Here is a 17,704-nt window from a genome sequence, read left to right as displayed (position 1 = left end):
ATGAGCGCTGGCAGTAAGTTGGACTTTTTTTTTTTTTTTTCTCTAAACGGGAAAAAGTTAAATCAACCCTGGGGACAGGTGCTGTGTGAGCCCTTTTGCGTTAACTTAAAAAATATATGTGTGTGTGTATGTGTGTGTGTGTATATACATTTGTTTGTTTGTTTTGAGACAGTTTGCTCTGTTGCCCAGGCTGGAACTAATGGAAAATAGGTTCAAGGCTGCAGTGAGCTGTGATCACGCCAGTGTACTCTAGCCTGGGTGACAGAGTGAGACCCTGTATCAAAAAAAAAAAAAAAAAATTACTCTGTTGCACAAAGGGAAGCCTCATTAGCGGGTCAGGTCTAACAGCAGCTTCTAACCCCTGGTGGCCAGGTCAGCCTCAGGAGGGGACTGGGACTGGGTGGACGGGCCTGGGAGCAATGGTAATATAATGTAAAATAAAGCACAGACCCAAGAACCCACATGGCTGACAAATGGCTTGAATCTTTATTAAGCAGTCACCCATTTGCCCACCACCCCCTCAAAAACAGACTCCAGGAGCCCCCGTGTACCGTTCCAGTCCCTGCCCATCTCACTGCAAGAGTGTCCTGACTTCAGGAGTGACCACCTCCTGCACTAATGACGGTGCAGCCACCCAGGTGGACGCCAAATACATGGCTCAGTCTCACGCCCATCCAGGTTTTGTTTCCTTCCTCCCCTCCCTCCCTTCCTCCCTTCCTTCCTTCCTTCCTCTCTCTCTCTCTCTGTCTTTCTCTCTCTCTTTTTCTTTTTCTTTCTTTCTTTTTTTTTTTCAAGACAGAGTCTCACTCTGTCGCCCAGGCTGCAATGCAGTGGTGCGATCTCGCCTCACTGCAACCTCCGCCTCCTGGGTTCAAGTGCCTCTCCTGCCTCAGCCTCCCAAGTAGCTGGGACTACAGGTGCCCGCCACCACGCCCGGCTAATTTTTGTATTTTTAGTAGAGACGGAGTTTTGCCATTTGGCCAGACTGCTCTCAAACTCCTGGCCTCAAGTGGTCCGCCTGCCTCGGCCTCCCAAAATGCTGGGATTACAAGTGTGAGCCATGGTGCCCAGGCCCTGGGTTTTGTTTTCTAATACGTCTCACCTCTGGTTCCCTCCAATTCTAGTCCTTACAATTTCTGTCCTTATGCCCCTCTACCTGTCCCTGTCCCTGTTATTTCTGTGATATTAGCCTCCCAGGTTTGCTCACTCATTTGGGGATGCATAGGAGGATCGCCGTGGCCCAGGATAGCTGCTTGACTACAGTCTCGATTCCTCCCTAGTCACAGCCTCGAGTGATGAGCTGCTTTCATGTCATCTTCCCAAGGGTACCAATTAAGTCCTTTGCTTTCTTTTTTTTTTTTTTTTTTTAGCATCTTAAGTAATTCATAAAGTTAAAACATATTTGATGCATTTCAATACAGTTCCTAGTTATTTTAAAGGTGAGGGGCCAGGCGTGGTGGCTCATGCCTGTAATCCCAGCACTTTGGGAGGCCGAGGGGGAAGGAGCACTTGCATCCGGGAGTTTAAGACCACGGCCTGGCACAGTAGCTCACGCCTGTAATCCTAGCACTATGAGAGGCCGAGGCGGGTGGATCACCTGAGGTCAGGAGTTCAAGACCAGCGTAACCAGTATGGTGAAACCCCATCTCTATTAAAAATAAAAAAAAATTAGCCAGACGGTGGCCTGTGCCTGTAGTCCCAGCTACTCGGGATGCTGAGACAGGAGAATTGCTTGAACCCAGGAAGCAGAGGTTGCAGTGAGCCGAGATTGCACCACTGCACTCCAGCCTGGGCAACAGAGCGAGCTGTCTCAAAACAAACAAAAAAAACTCAACCAGCCTGGGCAACATAGTGAGACCTCGTCAAAAACTAGCCAGAAGTGGTGGCGTGTACCTGTAGCTACTTGGGAGGCTGAGGTGGCTGGATCACTTGAGTTTTGGCAGAGCCCTGATCTCACCACTGCACTCAGCCTGGGTGACAGCGTGAGACCCTGTCTCAAAAAAATAAGGAAACTGAGGCTCAGATCAAATCCCTCTGACTTACCCTAGACAAGCACTCATAGGTGAGCTTAGCGTGCTGTTAGGTAGCAGCCGGGGTGCTCCAGCCTCAAAGCCAGCCCTTTGCATGTTCTCTGCTTTCTGCGCACAGTGGCTGCTGGGCGTAGCGTAAACAGGCGCGTGCTGTCAGGCTGGGCTTCGATGTCTTTTGTTTTTTTTTTTTAACTCAGCATTTCTTGGAAGTGTTTCAGCATCAGATGTGAACCCATGTCCTCATTTTTTAAGCGACTGTCCCTTACCAGGGTCTCTAACGGTGGGCGTTTTTTAAGCGACTGTCCCTTACCAGGGTCTCTAACGGTGGGCGTTTGTCTCTAGTCCTCCCTGTCAGTGGTGTTGACATCAAATGCTCCTGAGGCTACGACCCTCGCGGGTCAAGCTGAGCTCATCAGAAGGCCTTTCCCTGGTGGTCCCGGGCATGCACGTGTTGGGGTGATCTTTTCAGTGGGTTTTCTTTCTTGGGCCGCTGAAGGTCTGTAACCGCCATGAAGAACAGTCTGAAGCAGGATGGTGTTACTCTAGTCTCAGGCAAAACGGGGGCTCCTGGGGTCTGTTTGTGACGTGGGTGGTGGGCACACAGGTGGGCCTTTTCTATGGACGTGGAATGCACGTTCACCTTGAGTCGCCTCCACTGGGCTCAGAATCCAGCACTCTCTGAGTCTGGGTCCCACCTGGGACAGGGGGCCCCCGGGGGCTGTGTGTGGAGCTGGTGTTGGCACCTGCGCCCAGCGGGCACATGACCACCCCGGGTTGGAATTGGGACTCAGCTTCCTACTAGCCAAGCGAGCCTCAGTGTCTTTGTAAAATGGCCATACCTCCCTCCTGGGTTTGTCAGGAGGTTAGAGGGGAAGACAAAAGGAACATGAAAGGCGAGAGTCTGAAAGGCAAGGCGCTGAGCAGATGGTCAGTGCCAGGACAGTCAGCTGTTCTTGTTTCCATGTTTCGGCAGCAGAGACTCATACGGGGACGGGCGTTAGGGGAAGGGTCTGTATGGAGCAAGGTCGGGAATGGAAGCGGACCTCTGCGTGTTCTTGACACAATGCTTGGTTGGGTTAGGAACATTCACCACCACATGGCATTCCTCTGCGTGTTCAACCTGCAGTCAGGTGCTCAGCTGGGCTGGGCGGCTGAACACGGCCCAGGGAACTGCCCCTCGCAGCTGGCAGCCACATGGCAGCCGGGTGAACTGGGTTCAGCATTCCCTTCTAGCGATCCTGATTTGTGTTTATCCCAGCAGTAGCCTCAGGCATCTCTGCAGCGTTTTCGTCGGTATCTTTCCTCCCTACGTTTCCATTGGCTTGTGGGTTTTCCTTGTGAGCACAGTTGGCATAGGGTTCTTAAATACGTGGCACGACGGAGGCCACATCAATGAGGGGGGCATCGTTATGGGAGGGTGGGCTGGGTGGCTGGGTGACTGCAGGATTGTGGCACCAGCAAAGTAACTGCACCTTTTTTTTTTTGTAGGATCTGATGTTACTGCTTAGAGACGGGGTCCCGCTGTGTTGCCCAGGCTGGTCTCAAACTCTTGAGCTGAAGCGATCTTCCCATCTTGGCCTCCTGAGTAGCTGGGATTCCAGGCACACACCACCAGATCTGATTTTAAACAGAAATCCAGTTGGCATTGTAGAGTCGTTTGCATTAAAGCCTTCCTATCGTCAACCACAGCCATGACCTGATGACTTTCAAGCATGTGTCCAGAGAGGGGTTCACAGAGAGGAGTCTCCCTCATGAGAGGGGAAGACTGTAGATCAGAGATAGGCAAACTTGATCTCTGAGGGGCCAGACGGGCTATGTGGAGATGACTCATACCTCTCTTGTGCAGGCCACAGGCAGTGCGTACACAAGTGGACGTGACTGTGGGCCAGTGAAACTTTATTTACAATGGGATGGCTGGGCATGGTGGCTCACTCCTGTCACCCCAGCACTTTGGGAGGTTGAGGTGAAAGGGATCGCTTGAGGCCAGGACTTCAAGACCAGCTTGGACAACATAGCAAGACCCCATCTCTACAAAAATTTTTAAAATTGGCCGGGCATGGTGGCTCACACCTATAATCCTAGCACTTTGGGAGGCTGAGGCGGGCGAATCTCTGGAGGTCAGGAGTTTGAGACCAGCCTGACCAACATGGTGAAACCCTGTCTCTACTAAAAATACAAAATTTAGCCAGGCGTGGTGGTGCATGCCTGTGATCCCAGATACTCGGAAGGCTGAGACAGGAGAATAGCTTGAGCCCAGGAGGTGGAGGTTGCAGTGAGCCGAGATTGTGCCATTGCACCCCAGCCTGGGCGACGAGTGAAACTCTGTCTCAAAAAAAAAAACAAAAGAAATTAGCTGGGCGTAGTGGCACATGCCTGTGGTCTCAGCTATTGAGGAGGCTGAGGTGGGAGGGTCTCTTGAGCCCAGGAGTTTGAGGTTGCAGTGAGCTGAGATCATGCCACTGCCCTTGAGCCTGGGCAACAGAGTGAGACAGTGTCTCTAAAAAATATATATATATACCAAACCAAACAAAACACAGGCAGTGGGCAGACTGGCTGTGGCTTGCCGCTCCCTGGCCTCAAGCCTGGCCTCTTCCAGTCAGGGAATGTCATGGGCTCCAGCTTCTGCCAGTTCAAGTCATCTTTTCTGGTGTATTTCAAAGCCTCCCTGTGAGTATGGGGTCAATAGGCACAGGAAGGGACCTGGTGTGTGACAGAGGGGTGGGAGGCCCATTCATTCACACACCTCGGGACTCGCAGTGACTTCCTGTGTATTGGATTCTTCCGCCTCTCATTTGTGTCCATGATGTTGAATTCTGACTCTGTTTAAGCTGTAATGTCCACATGAAGCCATTCTAAAATCTCCAGATCCCTCTCAGAAGGCCCGAGGGATGACCAGTTACCATTTTTCTTTATCTTTGAAGGAAATTTCCAGAGCTGTTTGCACAGTTCAAGTCCTTCCTAGGGGTAAAAGAGCTGTCCTTCGCGCCACCCATGAGCGACAGATCCGGGGACGGGATAAGCCGGGAAATCGACTATGCATCTTGCAAGCGCATAGGATCCAGCTACCGGGCACTCCCCAAAACCTACCAGCAGCCCAAGTGCAGCGGGAGGACGGCCATCTGCAAGGAGGTAGTGCTCCCTGGGGCTCACATGTTCGCTGACATGGTGCATCCCCCACCCCTCCCCAGCAAACACCCAATACCCCCGTTTTGAATGAAATGCTGTGTGCTCAGCCCTCCTGAATGTTGGGTTATGGGTGGTGCTGGGATGTGGCCCAGCAAAACCACCTGAGCAGAGACAACAGTGTTGTACCCTGCTGGTAGTTTTGGCAAAACACAGAGTGGCAGGGATAATGTGGAGTTCAGCTTATTCATCTGTTATTTGACTTAGGTTTATTGCTGCCATGATTCTGCTCCGTCCCGGGCTCACTGACCTCAGTGTGTTTCTGTTTAGCTTGACCATTGGACACTTCTCCAGGGTTCGTGGACAGACGATTACTGCATGTCCAAGTTCAAGAGTACCTGCTGGATTCCAGGATATAGTGCAGGGGTCAGCAAACTCTGGCCCATGGGCCCTGGCCCGCTGCCTGTGTTTGTAAATAAAGTTTTATTGGCACACAGACACAACCATTCATTTACATATTGCCTGTGGCTGCTTTTCTCACCACAAAGGCAGAGTTGAGTATTCATCCGGGATGGCCTGCAAAGTCTGAGATAGTTGCTCTCTGACCCTTTGCAGAGAGAATTTACCAATATCTGAAATGAAATCAGCCCTCCATATCTGCAAGTTCCTCATCTGTGGTTTCAACTAACCATAGATTGAAATATGTGGGGAGAGAGAAACCAAAAAATGACAGTACAGCAATAAAGCGTAATCCACATTTTAAGAATGCAGTGTAACAATGATCTACACAGCATTTACATTGCATTAGGTATAAGTATTCTAGAGATGATTTTGCATAGGTTATATGCAAATAGGATTCCATTTGACATCAGGGACTTGAGTATCTGTGGATTTGGGTCTCCAGGGGTGGTTCTGGAACCAATCTCCCAGGATACCAAGGGAGTGTTCACTTGACCAAAGTCATGTTTTCCCTTAAAAACTTGATTCACCTTCCCATTTGTATAAGGCAGTTGCCTTTCATGTAATCAGGATTGTATTATATATCTAGGTACTTTCTACACTGGCTAACAGCAAATCTTGGCTCCTGGGGCATGCAGCGCCGTTCACAGCGTTTCCTCTCGATGCAGGTACTGAATGACACCTGGGTCTCCTTCCCCTCCTGGTCTGAGGACTCCACCTTCGTCAGCTCTAAGAAGACACCATACGAGGAGCAACTTCACCGCTGTGAGGACGAGCGCTTCGAGGTGTGTGTGCTGCTGTGGCCAGGCCCCCCGGCACATGCCTGTCCCCCTTCTCCACAGGACATGCGTCCTGATCCTCCTCCACTGTGCCAGTCTCCTTTTAGGAGCAGGGATTGCAGCACATTCCAGCAGCTCCTGGAAGCTTCCTGCTGGGTCTTGCTGGCCTCTGGGCTGGCTACCAGATGGCACTTTTTTTTTCTGTTTAAAAATTTTGGCCGGGCGCGGTGGCTCAAGCCTGTAATCCCAGCACTTTGGGAGGCCGAGACGGGTGGATCACGAGGTCAGGAGATCGAGACCATCCTGGCTAACACAGTGAAACCCCGTCTCTACTAAAAAAAACCAAAAATCTAGCCGGGCGAGGTGGCGGGCGCCTGTAGTCCCAGCTACTCGGGAGGCTGAGGCAGGAGAATGGCGTGAACCCGGGAGGCGGAGCTTGCAGTGAGCTGAGATCCGGCCACTGCACTCCAGCCTGGGCCACAGAGCGAGACTCCGCCTCAAAAAAAAAAAAAAAAAAATTTTGTTTGGACTGGGTGTGGTGGCACACACCTGTAATCCCAGCACTTTGGGAGGCCAAGGCAGGTGGATCATTTGAGCTCAGGAGTTTGAGACCAGCCTGGGCAACATGGTGAAACCTCATCTCTACCAAAAATACAAAAATTAGCCGGGCTTGGTGGCGGGTGCCTGTAATCCTAGCTACTCGGGAGGCTGAGGCAGAATTGCTTGAGCCAGAGAGGCCGAGGCTGCAGTGAGCCGAGATCGAGCCACTGCACTCCACCCTGGGCAATAAAATAAAAATAAATTTAAATTACGTTAAAGAAACTTTTATTTATTTATTTATTTTGCTTGCCCTGTCTCCCAGGCTGAAAGTGCAGTGGCACGATCATGGATCATTGCTGCCTTGACCTCCCAGGGTCAAATGATCCTCCCACCTCAGCCTCCTGAGTAATTGGAACCACAGGTGCACACTACCATGCCCAGGTTGTTGTTTTTTTTTTTAACTTTTTTTGTAGAGATGAGGTCTCACTATGTTCCCCAGGCTGGTCTCACACTCCTGGCCTCAAGCGATCCTCTTGAGTAGCTGGGATTACAGACACACCACCATTCCTGGCTAATTTTTGTATTTTTAGTAGAGACGGGGTTTCACCATGTTGGTCAGGCTGGTCTCGAACTCCTGGCCTTGTGATCTGCCTGCCTCAGCCTCCCAAAGTGCCAGGATTACAGGCGTGAGCCACCGCAGCGGGCCATAAATTTTTTTAATTAGCCAGGCATGGTGGTGCACACCTATATTCCTAGCTACTTGGGAAGCCAAGGTGGGAGGATCGTTTGAGCCCAGGTGGTTGAGGCTGCAGTGAGCTGTAATTGTGCCACCGCACTTCAGTCTGGGTGACAGAGCAAGACCCTGTCTCCTACACACACACACACACCACCCCCCACCCCCAAAATCCTTTGCTCTCTGAGGTCCCAGGCCCCTCCCTGAGGCCTCTTGAGTTCCCCAGTGGCTGACCCCTTCCTGCCTTCCTTTCCATAGTTAGACGTTGTCCTGGAGACGAACCTGGCCACGATCCGCGTGTTGGAAAGCGTGCAGAAGAAGCTTTCTCGGATGGCGCCAGAAGACCAGGAGAAGTTCCGGCTGGACGACTCCCTCGGGGGCACGTCGGAGGTGATCCAGCGCCGTGCCATCTATCGCATCTATGGCGACAAGGCCCCGGAGATCATCGAGAGCCTCAAGAAGAACCCCGTCACCGCTGTCCCTGTTGTCCTGAAAAGGTGCCCTGCGGCATCCCGCCTTCTCTTCCCTTCCCTTCCCTGCCGCAGGGAGCCCCTGGAGAGCTCATTAGTGCTGTTTGTCAACAGGGGTAATCTCCAGGGGAGGTCTGAGGCCTAGGGCTGGCTTCCTGTATTTCCCAGTCTCCCACTCCTGAGAGGAGAGCACTGTGACCTTCTAGGACTTTCCACCTTGCACATAATCACATCTAGACATCTAAACTGCTTTAAGAGTCAGACGCAACCACTACACTGTGGCTTGCATTTTATTTAACGCTGCATCTCGGACACCATCCGGTGCTAGAGAACAGGTATTTATCAAGTGGCCACTTTAAGGCAGGTGCAATGCTTGGCCCTGGGGTTACGCAGCTGAGTGAGGCAGACCCAGTCCCTCTCCTCTTGGGCCTCACAGCTGAGCAAGGGACCTGAGTGGCTGAGCTAGCAGCCATGCGGAGAGTGCTGGGTGCCTGGGAGGAGGCGGAGGAACCGGGAAGCCGGCCACATTGGCTCTGTAAGGCCATCACGCCCTTCCTCTGACGTGCACAGAGCCCACTGCATAGACTAGGCTGGGAGCTGGCTGGGCTTGGATCCTGGGCCCCCAGTCAAGTCCCAGAGGAAGACAGGCCAGCCCCGGGATGCTTCAGGGAGGATACCCTGGCTTGTCCCTGGTGCTGACCCCTCTTCTCCCCACAGGCTGAAGGCCAAGGAAGAGGAGTGGCGGGAGGCCCAGCAGGGCTTCAACAAGATCTGGCGGGAGCAGTATGAGAAGGCGTACCTCAAGTCCCTCGACCACCAGGCTGTGAACTTCAAGCAGAACGACACCAAGGCCCTGCGCTCCAAGAGCTTGCTCAACGAGATCGAGAGCGTCTACGACGAGGTACAGCCTTCCCTAGCCCTGCCGGCTGGCGGAGGTGGGATCCTGGCTCTCCCGACCGCCAGGTCTGTGCCTCTGTTTCCCTGGTGCTTAGGTGGAGTAGTGGCATTGCCCTTTCAGGGCTGTGTCAAGGCGAGGGTTCATGTCTCTGTGATGCCCAGCCTGCGGCCTGCCCTAGGAGAACCAGCAACTCTGCCATTGTCTGTTTGTTTGTTTAGAGACAGAGTCTTGCCCGCTCTGTCGCCCAGGCTGGAGTGCAGTGGTGCGATCTCAGCTCACTGTAACCTCCGCCTCCCTGGTTCAAGCGATTCTCCTGCCTCAGCCTCCCGAGTAGCTGGGACTATAGGCACGTGACACCACACCTGGCTAATTTTTGTATTTTTAGTAGAGACGGGGTTTCACCATGTTGGCCAGGCTGGTCTTGAACTCCTGACCTTGTGATCCACCCGCCTCGGCCTCCCAAAGTGCTGGGATTACAGGCGTGAGCCATCGTGCCTGGCCAACTCTGCCGTTGTCTAGAGAAGTCTCCGTCCCTCCTGTGGGGCAGTGACGGACTTCAGCTTAGATGGCAGGTGGCAGCAGCCTTCATTTCTTTCTTGCCGACTGTGCAGGGCACTGGTGTTAGCAATGCAGAAGGAGTCATATATCATCTGACCTCACTCCTGAACCTGACTCTGCTGCGTCATTATTCTGATTTTACCAGTGGGGAAACCGAGGCACAAGAGGTTGCATTTGCCTGGGCTGGTTGCAGGGGGCCAGGGCTCTCAGTCAGTGGGTTCGAGGCTTTCGGCTGCATGTCCTCGCTGCGGGCTCACAAGGCCTGAGTTACAGAACCAAGGCCAGCGGGACCCTCAGGTTGCCAGGAACTGGGCCTGTTAGTGGCTGTGCGTAGGGAGTGCCTGCCTGCAGGATCCTGAAGGGGGAAGCTTGGCAGGGTGCTGGGCATAGTGACAGCCAGCTGTCGGGAAGGTCCTTGGACACTCTTGAGGAGGTGGCTGGGGAGGGCACTCTGCTCCCCAGGCAGTGCCCAGATCACGGCATGGGCTGCATTGTCAGCCTGGTGCCCACCTGGGCAGGGGGCGGTGCCTCACCTGATTTGGTGTCTTGCTCCTGCCACTGCACAGTGAGCGGTCGCTCCTTTTACAACATAGAAACGGAATCCACAAGAGCCAGGCTGCTGGCCCAAGGCCTCTCCCAGAGCCTGTGGGACTGTGGGGACCCCCTTCCCTCCCACCTCCCTCCCCATGGGCCACCCTCACCCCAGGCCTACCCACAGCCGCTCTGGCTTCCTCACTCTAGTCCTCGACGGATCCCCAAGCCCAAGACCCTGCATAGGTTCTGTGGGTCTGTAGTGTCTGCAAAGTGCAGATGATGAAGTAGCCCTGAAAATCCACCAATGAGACCCCAAGTTCCTGGGTCCCTCCCTGGGGCTGGGGCTGATGAGGCAAGGGTCACCAAGGTTGGCCCCCTGGCCTGACAGATCTCTGCACATGCAGGTCCTTGATGAGTTCCAAAGTCAGACCCCCATTCCATCACACAGTTTACAAAGCATGGTTACGGGTCACAGACATGGGGATCGTGCTTCAGAGGGGACTGTAAAGGAATTTTCAGTGTTTATGGCATCAGTGAGACCTGGGGGACTTAGGAAGCGGTCAGAGGGCGGAGGTCACACTGAAGAGCCCTGAACAGGGCTGAGCGTGCAGACTCCTAGGAACCAGCTCAGCGTGCTTGGCCCCACCAGCCTCTACGCTGCCCTGCAGGGGAGGAGGAAGGGAAACCTCAGGCTGCTGGGAGACCTGGTCCTTCGCCTGGGAGCCTGCAGAGACAGCGTCCATGCTCACTTTCCCCAAGAGCCCCAGTGCGTCGGCCTCCCTGCCTCCCTCCCTGAGGGGTTGGGGCCGCCCAGCAGAGGCACTGGGTGCCAGGACGGTGGTGTGGGAGGCTGGAGGAAGGGGTGATTGTCTTAACGGTGTGAGGGAATGAAAGTCGTGATCTGGATAAAGACCAAGGGGAGGGGTGAGCCTGGGACAGGGTTTTCCAGGGAGCGAGAGCAAATGGTCATGTGCAAAGGCCCTGCACACACAGGAGGGAGCTCGGCGCCCTGAAGCATCGCAGGAAGGAGCCTGGGGGCCGTGAGGCTGGCGGGGCTATGGAGGGGCACCCCAAGGGCTGGCATCTTCTGAGGGACAGTGCCTCAGGAGTGTTAGTTGAGGTGACCATGCTCCTGTGGGCCAAATCACCCTGGACCCAGTGAGGAGAACGGTTGGAGCAGGCTGGTGGGAAGGCTGGTGACATGACGGTGGTAGCAAGCACGTGCAGGGGCTGGCGGGTGACAGCAGCGGAGGTGGGGACTTGGTGATGATGGGCATGCAGGGCTTCAGATGTGAGCAGTTGCAGGCCTCCTGGGTAGTAGATGGAGGGCAGCGGCAGAGAGTTCACAGCTCACCCTGTGCCTCCTTGACCTCATCGATAGCGTGGTATGGGCAGCCCCGGTCAAGCTGGAATCAGGCGCCACCGTTGCTGTCAGTAGGAGGAGGTCGGCCTCAGAGGTTTCCCCTTGCTGAGCCATAGGGCCCCCATTCTGCCCTAGAGCTGGGCTGATCCCCTGTGAACCCTGCCCCACATCTCAGAATCCTCTCGGCTCCTCCGACTGGGTCCCGGGATGACTTGGGTCTGCCTTGCTTCCGGAGAGGGGACCAGGGGCACGTGGGGCTGCACAGGAGGTTGAGGCAAGCGACCCGCCCCCCAGGCCCTGCCTCTCCCCGACGTTGGCCACCCATCCTGCTCCGGGCAGCACTCGTCCACCTTGGTGGCCCAGTTAACAGCGACTTGTGAATGGGCATGGGGGGTCCTCTGGGTGCTGGGTGGCTTTCCGTCTCATGGCCGCCCTTTCCCCCACAGCACCAGGAGCAGCACTCGGAGGGCCGCAGCGCCCCCTCTAGCGAGCCACACCTCATCTTCGTGTACGAGGACCGACAGATCCTGGAGGATGCAGCAGCGCTCATCAGCTATTACGTGAAGCGGCAGCCGGCCATCCAGAAGGAGGACCAGGGCACCATCCACCAGCTGCTGCACCAGTTCGTGCCCAGCCTCTTCTTCTCTCAGCAGCTGGACCTGGGCGCCTCTGAGGAGTCAGCCGACGAGGACCGGGACAGCCCCCAGGGGCAGAGCACAGACCCCAGCGAACGGAAGAAGCCGGCGCCAGGACCCCACAGTAGCCCCCCAGAGGAGAAGGGGGCCTTTGGGGATGCCCCGGCCACTGAGCAGCCACCCCCGCCACCCCCACCGCCACACAAGCCTCTGGACGATGTCTACAGCCTCTTCTTTGCCAACAACAACTGGTACTTCTTCCTGCGCCTGCACCAGACCCTGTGCTCCAGGCTGCTGAAGATCTACCGCCAGGCGCAGAAGCAGCTCCTGGAGTATCGGACCGAGAAGGAACGGGAGAAGCTGCTGTGTGAGGGCCGCAGGGAGAAGGGCAGCGACCCCGCCATGGAGCTGCGGCTGAAGCAGCCCAGTAAGGCTCCGAAGCCTGCCGGAGGCCCCGGGGGGTGCCTGGGGTTTGGGGTCACAGCTCATGATCTGACATGTCCTGTTACTTTTCTTCCTGGCTTTTCATTTTAAGAGAATTCTGTGATTTCAGATGGGAAATTGCAAACAGGAAGTTGCCAGCGTAAGACAGAGGTCTCAGGTACCCCTTGCCCAGGCTCCGCCGGCACTGGCACCTGTCCTGGGTGTAGCACCCTCTCCTGCCCGGGGAACCTTTGTTTCTCATGGGCCTTCTCGTGGAGCCGTCACGGCCCAGCTCCACAGTGCCCTTTTCCTTTCCTTTTTTTTTTTTTTTTTTTTTTTTGAGATGGAGTCTTGCGCTGTTGCGCAGGCTGGAGTATAGTGGCGGGATCTCAGCTCACTGCAACCTCCACTATCCTGGGTTCAAGTGGTTCTCCTGCCTTAGCCTTCCAAGTAGCTGGGATTACAGGCGCTCGCCACCATGCCCAGCTGATTTTTTGTATTTCTTTTTTGAAATGGAGCCTTGCTCTGTCGCCCAGGCTGGAGTGCAGTGGTGTGATCTCACTGCAGCCTCTGCCTCCCAGGTTCAAGCAATTCTGTGTCTCAGCCTCTGAGTAGCTGGGGTTACAGGCACCCGCCACCATGTCCGGCTAATTTTTTTTGTATTTTTAGTGGAGACGGGGTTTCACCATCTTGGCCAGGCTGGTCTTAAACTCCTGACCTTGTGATCCACCTGCCTCAGGCTCCCAAAGTGATGGGATTACAGGCATGAGGCACTGTGCCCGGCCCAATTTTTTGTATTTTTAATAGAGACAGGTTTTCACCATTTTAGTCAACCTGGTCTCAAACTCCTGAACTCAGGTGATCCGGCTGCCTCGGCCTCCCAAAGTGCTGGGATTACAGGCACGGGCCACCATGCCTGGCTCCACAGCACTCTCTGTGCCATCCGTGGGTTGCCGGCCAGATTAGGCAGCCTCAGGGAGGGTGGCAGTGAACACCAGCTACTTGGGTTTCCTCGTGATTCCCAGATTTGCCCCAGGGGTGGCGGGTGAGGGCTGCTGGGCCCCACGGGGGCATTTGTTGGGGCTCTGTGGTGCCAGAGCTTGGCCTGCGTGGCTTTGTGCACTCCAGGAGGCATGTGGATGAAGCTGTGTGTCTCCACAGGTGAAGTGGAGCTGGAGGAGTACTACCCAGCCTTCCTGGACATGGTGCGGAGCCTGCTGGAGGGCAGCATCGACCCCACGCAGTACGAGGACACGCTGCGCGAGATGTTCACCATCCACGCCTACGTGGGCTTCACCATGGACAAGCTGGTGCAGAACATCGCGCGGCAGGTGAGCCGGGCCGGGGCGGGGCCGCCCCTGAGGACGCTGGAAATGGCCCTGCCGTCACTTCACTCCCACCTGGGAAGGGGGCCCGTGGTCGGCACAGCAAACCTATCCTGTTTTTTCTTAATCGAGACAAAATTTACATAATGTGAAATTACCCATTTGGATGTTCAGTTTGGTAACATTTAGTACATTCACAATATTGTGCAACCACCACCTCTGTCTAGTTCCAGAACATTTCATCTTTCCAAAAGGACACCCCGTCCCCATCAGCAGCCACTCCCCATTCCGCCGCCCAAGCCCCTGACATCCAGTCATCTGCTTTCTGCCTCTGGATTTCCCTCGTGCTCCATTCCTATTTATGGCTCTGTAGTAGTAAGTTGCATGGGTAGCTACGTTTCGTTTCTCCGTCTCGGCTGTGGCTGCCTTACAGAGATTGTGAGCACTACTGCTCTGAATATTTGTGTACAGGTTTTTATTCTGAGTTCCTGTTGACAAACCGTTCTTGAGGATAAATTGACAACATGGAAAAAACCTTAACCCACTTATCCTGGGGGAGGGTGGGAGCAGTGGTGTTCATCCGCGTTGGTTTTAGTCGTAGCAAAAACCCGGCCCCCGCTGAATGTCAACGCAAGGAAACCAGTCACGTAAACATAAACAGCAGACATCCCAGACGAGCTGGGTGTGGTTCCAGGACGTGGGTCCTGCTTGGTTTCTGCCAGAGTCATTGTTCATGGTGACCTCCGTTTCCTGGTCACCCAGTGAGGCTGTTCGTCATAAAGCGGGAAGAAAGCTGGAAAAAAATAATGCCATTACTCTCCCACCCAGACACAGTCACAAGAAGCATTTCAGACAGGATGTTTCCTTCCAGGTTTTCAAGACTGCTTAATGCAAGTAAAATGCACACGCAGAAAAGTCCCCAAATTTGAAGGGGGCAGATGGGTGGGCTTTCATCAAAAGAACCCCTGCCCCTGTGTCCCCACCCAGCCACCTGCCACCCATGGACACTCACAACCCTGATTTCTTCTTCTTCTTTTTTTTTTTTTTTTAAGACAGAGTTTTGCTCTTGTCACCCAGGCTGGAGTGCAATGGCACGATCTCAGCACACTGCAACCTCTGCCTCCTGGGTTCAAGCAGTGCTCCTGCCTCAGCCTCTTAAGTAGCTGGGATTACAGGTGCACGCCACCACACCCGGCTAATTTTTGTATTTTTAGTAGAGGAGGGGTTTAACCATGTTGGCCAGACTGGTCTTGAACTCCTGACCTCAGATGATCCACCTGCCTCTGCCTCCCAAAGTGCTGGGATTGCAGGCGTGAGCCACGGCACCCGGCATCACAACCCTGATTTCTACACAGAGGTAGATCCCTGGTCTTGAGCCGTGTGTTAACAGAAGCACACAGTGCCCGGCTGCATCCTGGGACTGTCATTCTGTGAGATTCCTGTGTTGAGATCAACCAGCCAAGGATTCCCAGGAACGACCCCGACTCCGTCCACCTGTCTCCTGAGGACAGGCATGGGTGGTGCCCTGTGGGTGCGTCTCGTGGCCGTCCATGTACATTTCTGCTGCTGCCCTTGGGGTGAGGCAGAGAGAGGTGTGCCTCACTGATGGAAACTTTCAGTTTCCTGGGTCACTCCTACCATTGCTGTGCCAGGCCGCACTCCGTGTCCTCCCTGGGGCGTCTCTCCATCAGCTGGGAGCTGTTCGAATCTCGGTGGGCTCACATTAAATTTCCCTGATGGTTCATGTGTGTGGTTGGGGCCTTGACCTTTCATGGCTGTTGGGACATCTTTTCTCGTGGAAAGCTGTCCACGGTGTTTGTGCCTGTTTCCGTCGAGTCTGCCTTGTTGGTGACTGGGAGGATTTCTATGTCTGGCCACAAGGACTTCGTGAAACCCACAGCTGCGTTCCGACACCGTCACTTCAGCCTCCTCCACTTTCCCTCTGTGTGCCCGAAACAGGTCCCTGCCCATCACCGTCCACAGCAGTGGCCGCTCCCCCAGTGAGGGAGACACGCATGGGGCAGCCTGGAGAGAGGACGCCCAGGGCCCAGCGCACGGTGTTGGGGCAGCGATGAGGGGGATGCCGGGGGCTGGCAGTCTGCCCTCCCAGGCCGGGCACCCCTCATGGGCCATGGCTTTGGGGACAGCAGCCTTGCTTGTGGCACCAGGAGATTGGACCAGATGGTTTATGGAAAGCATTGATTAGTGCTTTAAAAGAATCTCCCACTTCCATAAATATCTCCTCTAGAACCTCTTAAAAACAAAGCAATGAGCCAGGCGCGGTGGCTCAAGCCTGTAATCCCAGCACTTTGGGAGGCCGAGAGGCGGAGGCGGATCATGAGGAGTCAGGAGATCGAGACCATCTGGCTAACCAGTGAAACCCCATCTCACTAAAATACAAAACTAGCAGGCCCGAGGTGGTGAGCATGTAGTCTGGTGCCTCAGGAGGCTGGCGGAGAATCGTAAACCAGGGAGGCGGGGCACCTGCCAGTGAAGCTGAATCCTACAGCCACTGCACTCCCAGCCTGGGCGACAGGCGAGACTCGATCTCAAAAAAAAAAAAAAAAGGCAATGAAAATGGGTTGTCTGGCTGGAGCCGTGAAAGTCCAGAGCCTCATTGCTGCCCTGGCTGTAGCTCCTGGAAAACCCCACCTGGCAGCTCACTGGGCCAGTGCTCACTCCAGACCTCTCCATGTGCTGTTTTATAGCGTCACCCTGAGGCCATGTCTGAACTCTGCCTCCTTTATCACCAAAATTGCTGTTTTTTAGCAGTAGCAGTAGGCATTCAGTGGGCACCTGCTGTGTGCCAGGTGCTGTCTGAAACCTGTGCGTGTCCAGGTGGTATTGTATCCATTCACCAAAGCTGCACACGGAACCCCCAGGCAGTGTGGTCCCCTGACCAGGGCCTGGGCTGTACAAGCGGGTGTTTCACACCAGCCTTGTCTGCCCCACAACCCCTGCTGTTTCCATTCCTTCCTTCTTCAGTGCAAAGGTGAAAGGAGTAGCAGTGTATTTACATCCAAGCATTTAGGGGAAAGGAACAGCCTGCACTCATACCACCTTCAGCTCATTCCAGGGTTTGCTTTGGAACATTTTTTTCCGTGTCTTTTCTATGTGTTTCTCACACGCACACAGGGTTTGCTGGTCTGGCTTGGTCTGATCTGGCCTGGTCTGTTTTGTTCAGGTCTGGTCTGATCTAGTTTTGGTCTGACCTGGTCTGACCTGGTCTTGTCTGGTTTTGGTATGGTCTGGCCTGATCTGGTCTGGTCTGGTTTGGTTGGGTTTTGGTTTGGTCTGGTTTGGTCTGGTCTGATCTGATCTGGTCTGGTCTGGTCTGGTTTGGTTTTGATTTGGTCTGATTTGGTCTGATTGGTCTGGTTTGGTTTTGATTTGGTCTGGTCTGATCTGGTCTGGTCTGGTTTGGTTTTGATTTGGTCTGATTTGGTCTGGTCTGGTCTGATTTTGGTCTGGTCTGGTCTGATCTGATCTGGTCTGGTTTGAGTTTGGTTTTGATTTGGTCTGGTTTGGTCTGGTCTGATTTTGCTCTGGTTTGGTTTGGTTTGGTTTTGGTTTGGTCTGATTTGGTCTGGTCTGGTTTTGGTCTGGTCTCATCTAGTCTGGTCTGATTTGGTTTTGATTTGGTCTGGTCTGGTCTGGTTTTGGTCTGACCTGGTCTAGTTTTGGTCTGGTCTGATCTGGTCTGGTCTGGTTTTGATTTGGTCTGGTCTGGTCTGCTTTGATTTGGTTTTGGTTTGGTGTGGTCTGGTTTTGGTGTGGTCTGGTTTGGTTTGGTTTTGGTCTGGTCTGGTCTGGTTTTGATCTGATCTGATCCGG

The 17,704-nt window shown here is 54.2% G+C and overlaps 1 protein-coding gene across 3 annotated transcripts in view; it reads left to right on the top strand.

Annotated features, from left to right (window-relative positions):
- The window catches only part of SIN3B (SIN3 transcription regulator family member B), a 50,496-nt gene that overhangs the window by 28,075 nt on the left and 4,717 nt on the right, over positions 1-17,704 (top strand). The window contains exons 9-15 of one of the 3 annotated variants that reach the window (XM_021930847.2): positions 4,952-5,159; positions 5,484-5,579; positions 6,281-6,397; positions 7,923-8,161; positions 8,852-9,035; positions 11,934-12,549; positions 13,707-13,876. In XM_021930847.2, the coding sequence (XP_021786539.1) occupies positions 4,952-5,159; positions 5,484-5,579; positions 6,281-6,397; positions 7,923-8,161; positions 8,852-9,035; positions 11,934-12,549; positions 13,707-13,876 (1,630 nt within the window). Of the gene's footprint in view, positions 1-4,951; positions 5,160-5,483; positions 5,625-6,280; positions 6,398-7,922; positions 8,162-8,851; positions 9,036-11,933; positions 12,550-13,706; positions 13,877-17,704 lie in introns of all 3 variants that reach the window. The other 2 variants (XM_021930846.2, XM_021930848.2) reach the window with 2 other exon arrangements.

The sequence above is a fragment of the Papio anubis genome, chromosome 20, assembly GCF_008728515.1.
Source record: "Papio anubis isolate 15944 chromosome 20, Panubis1.0, whole genome shotgun sequence".
NCBI lineage: Eukaryota > Metazoa > Chordata > Mammalia > Primates > Cercopithecidae > Papio > Papio anubis.
The sequence above is the reverse complement of the archived record's forward strand: the minus strand, read 5'-3'. Positions and strand labels throughout refer to the sequence as shown.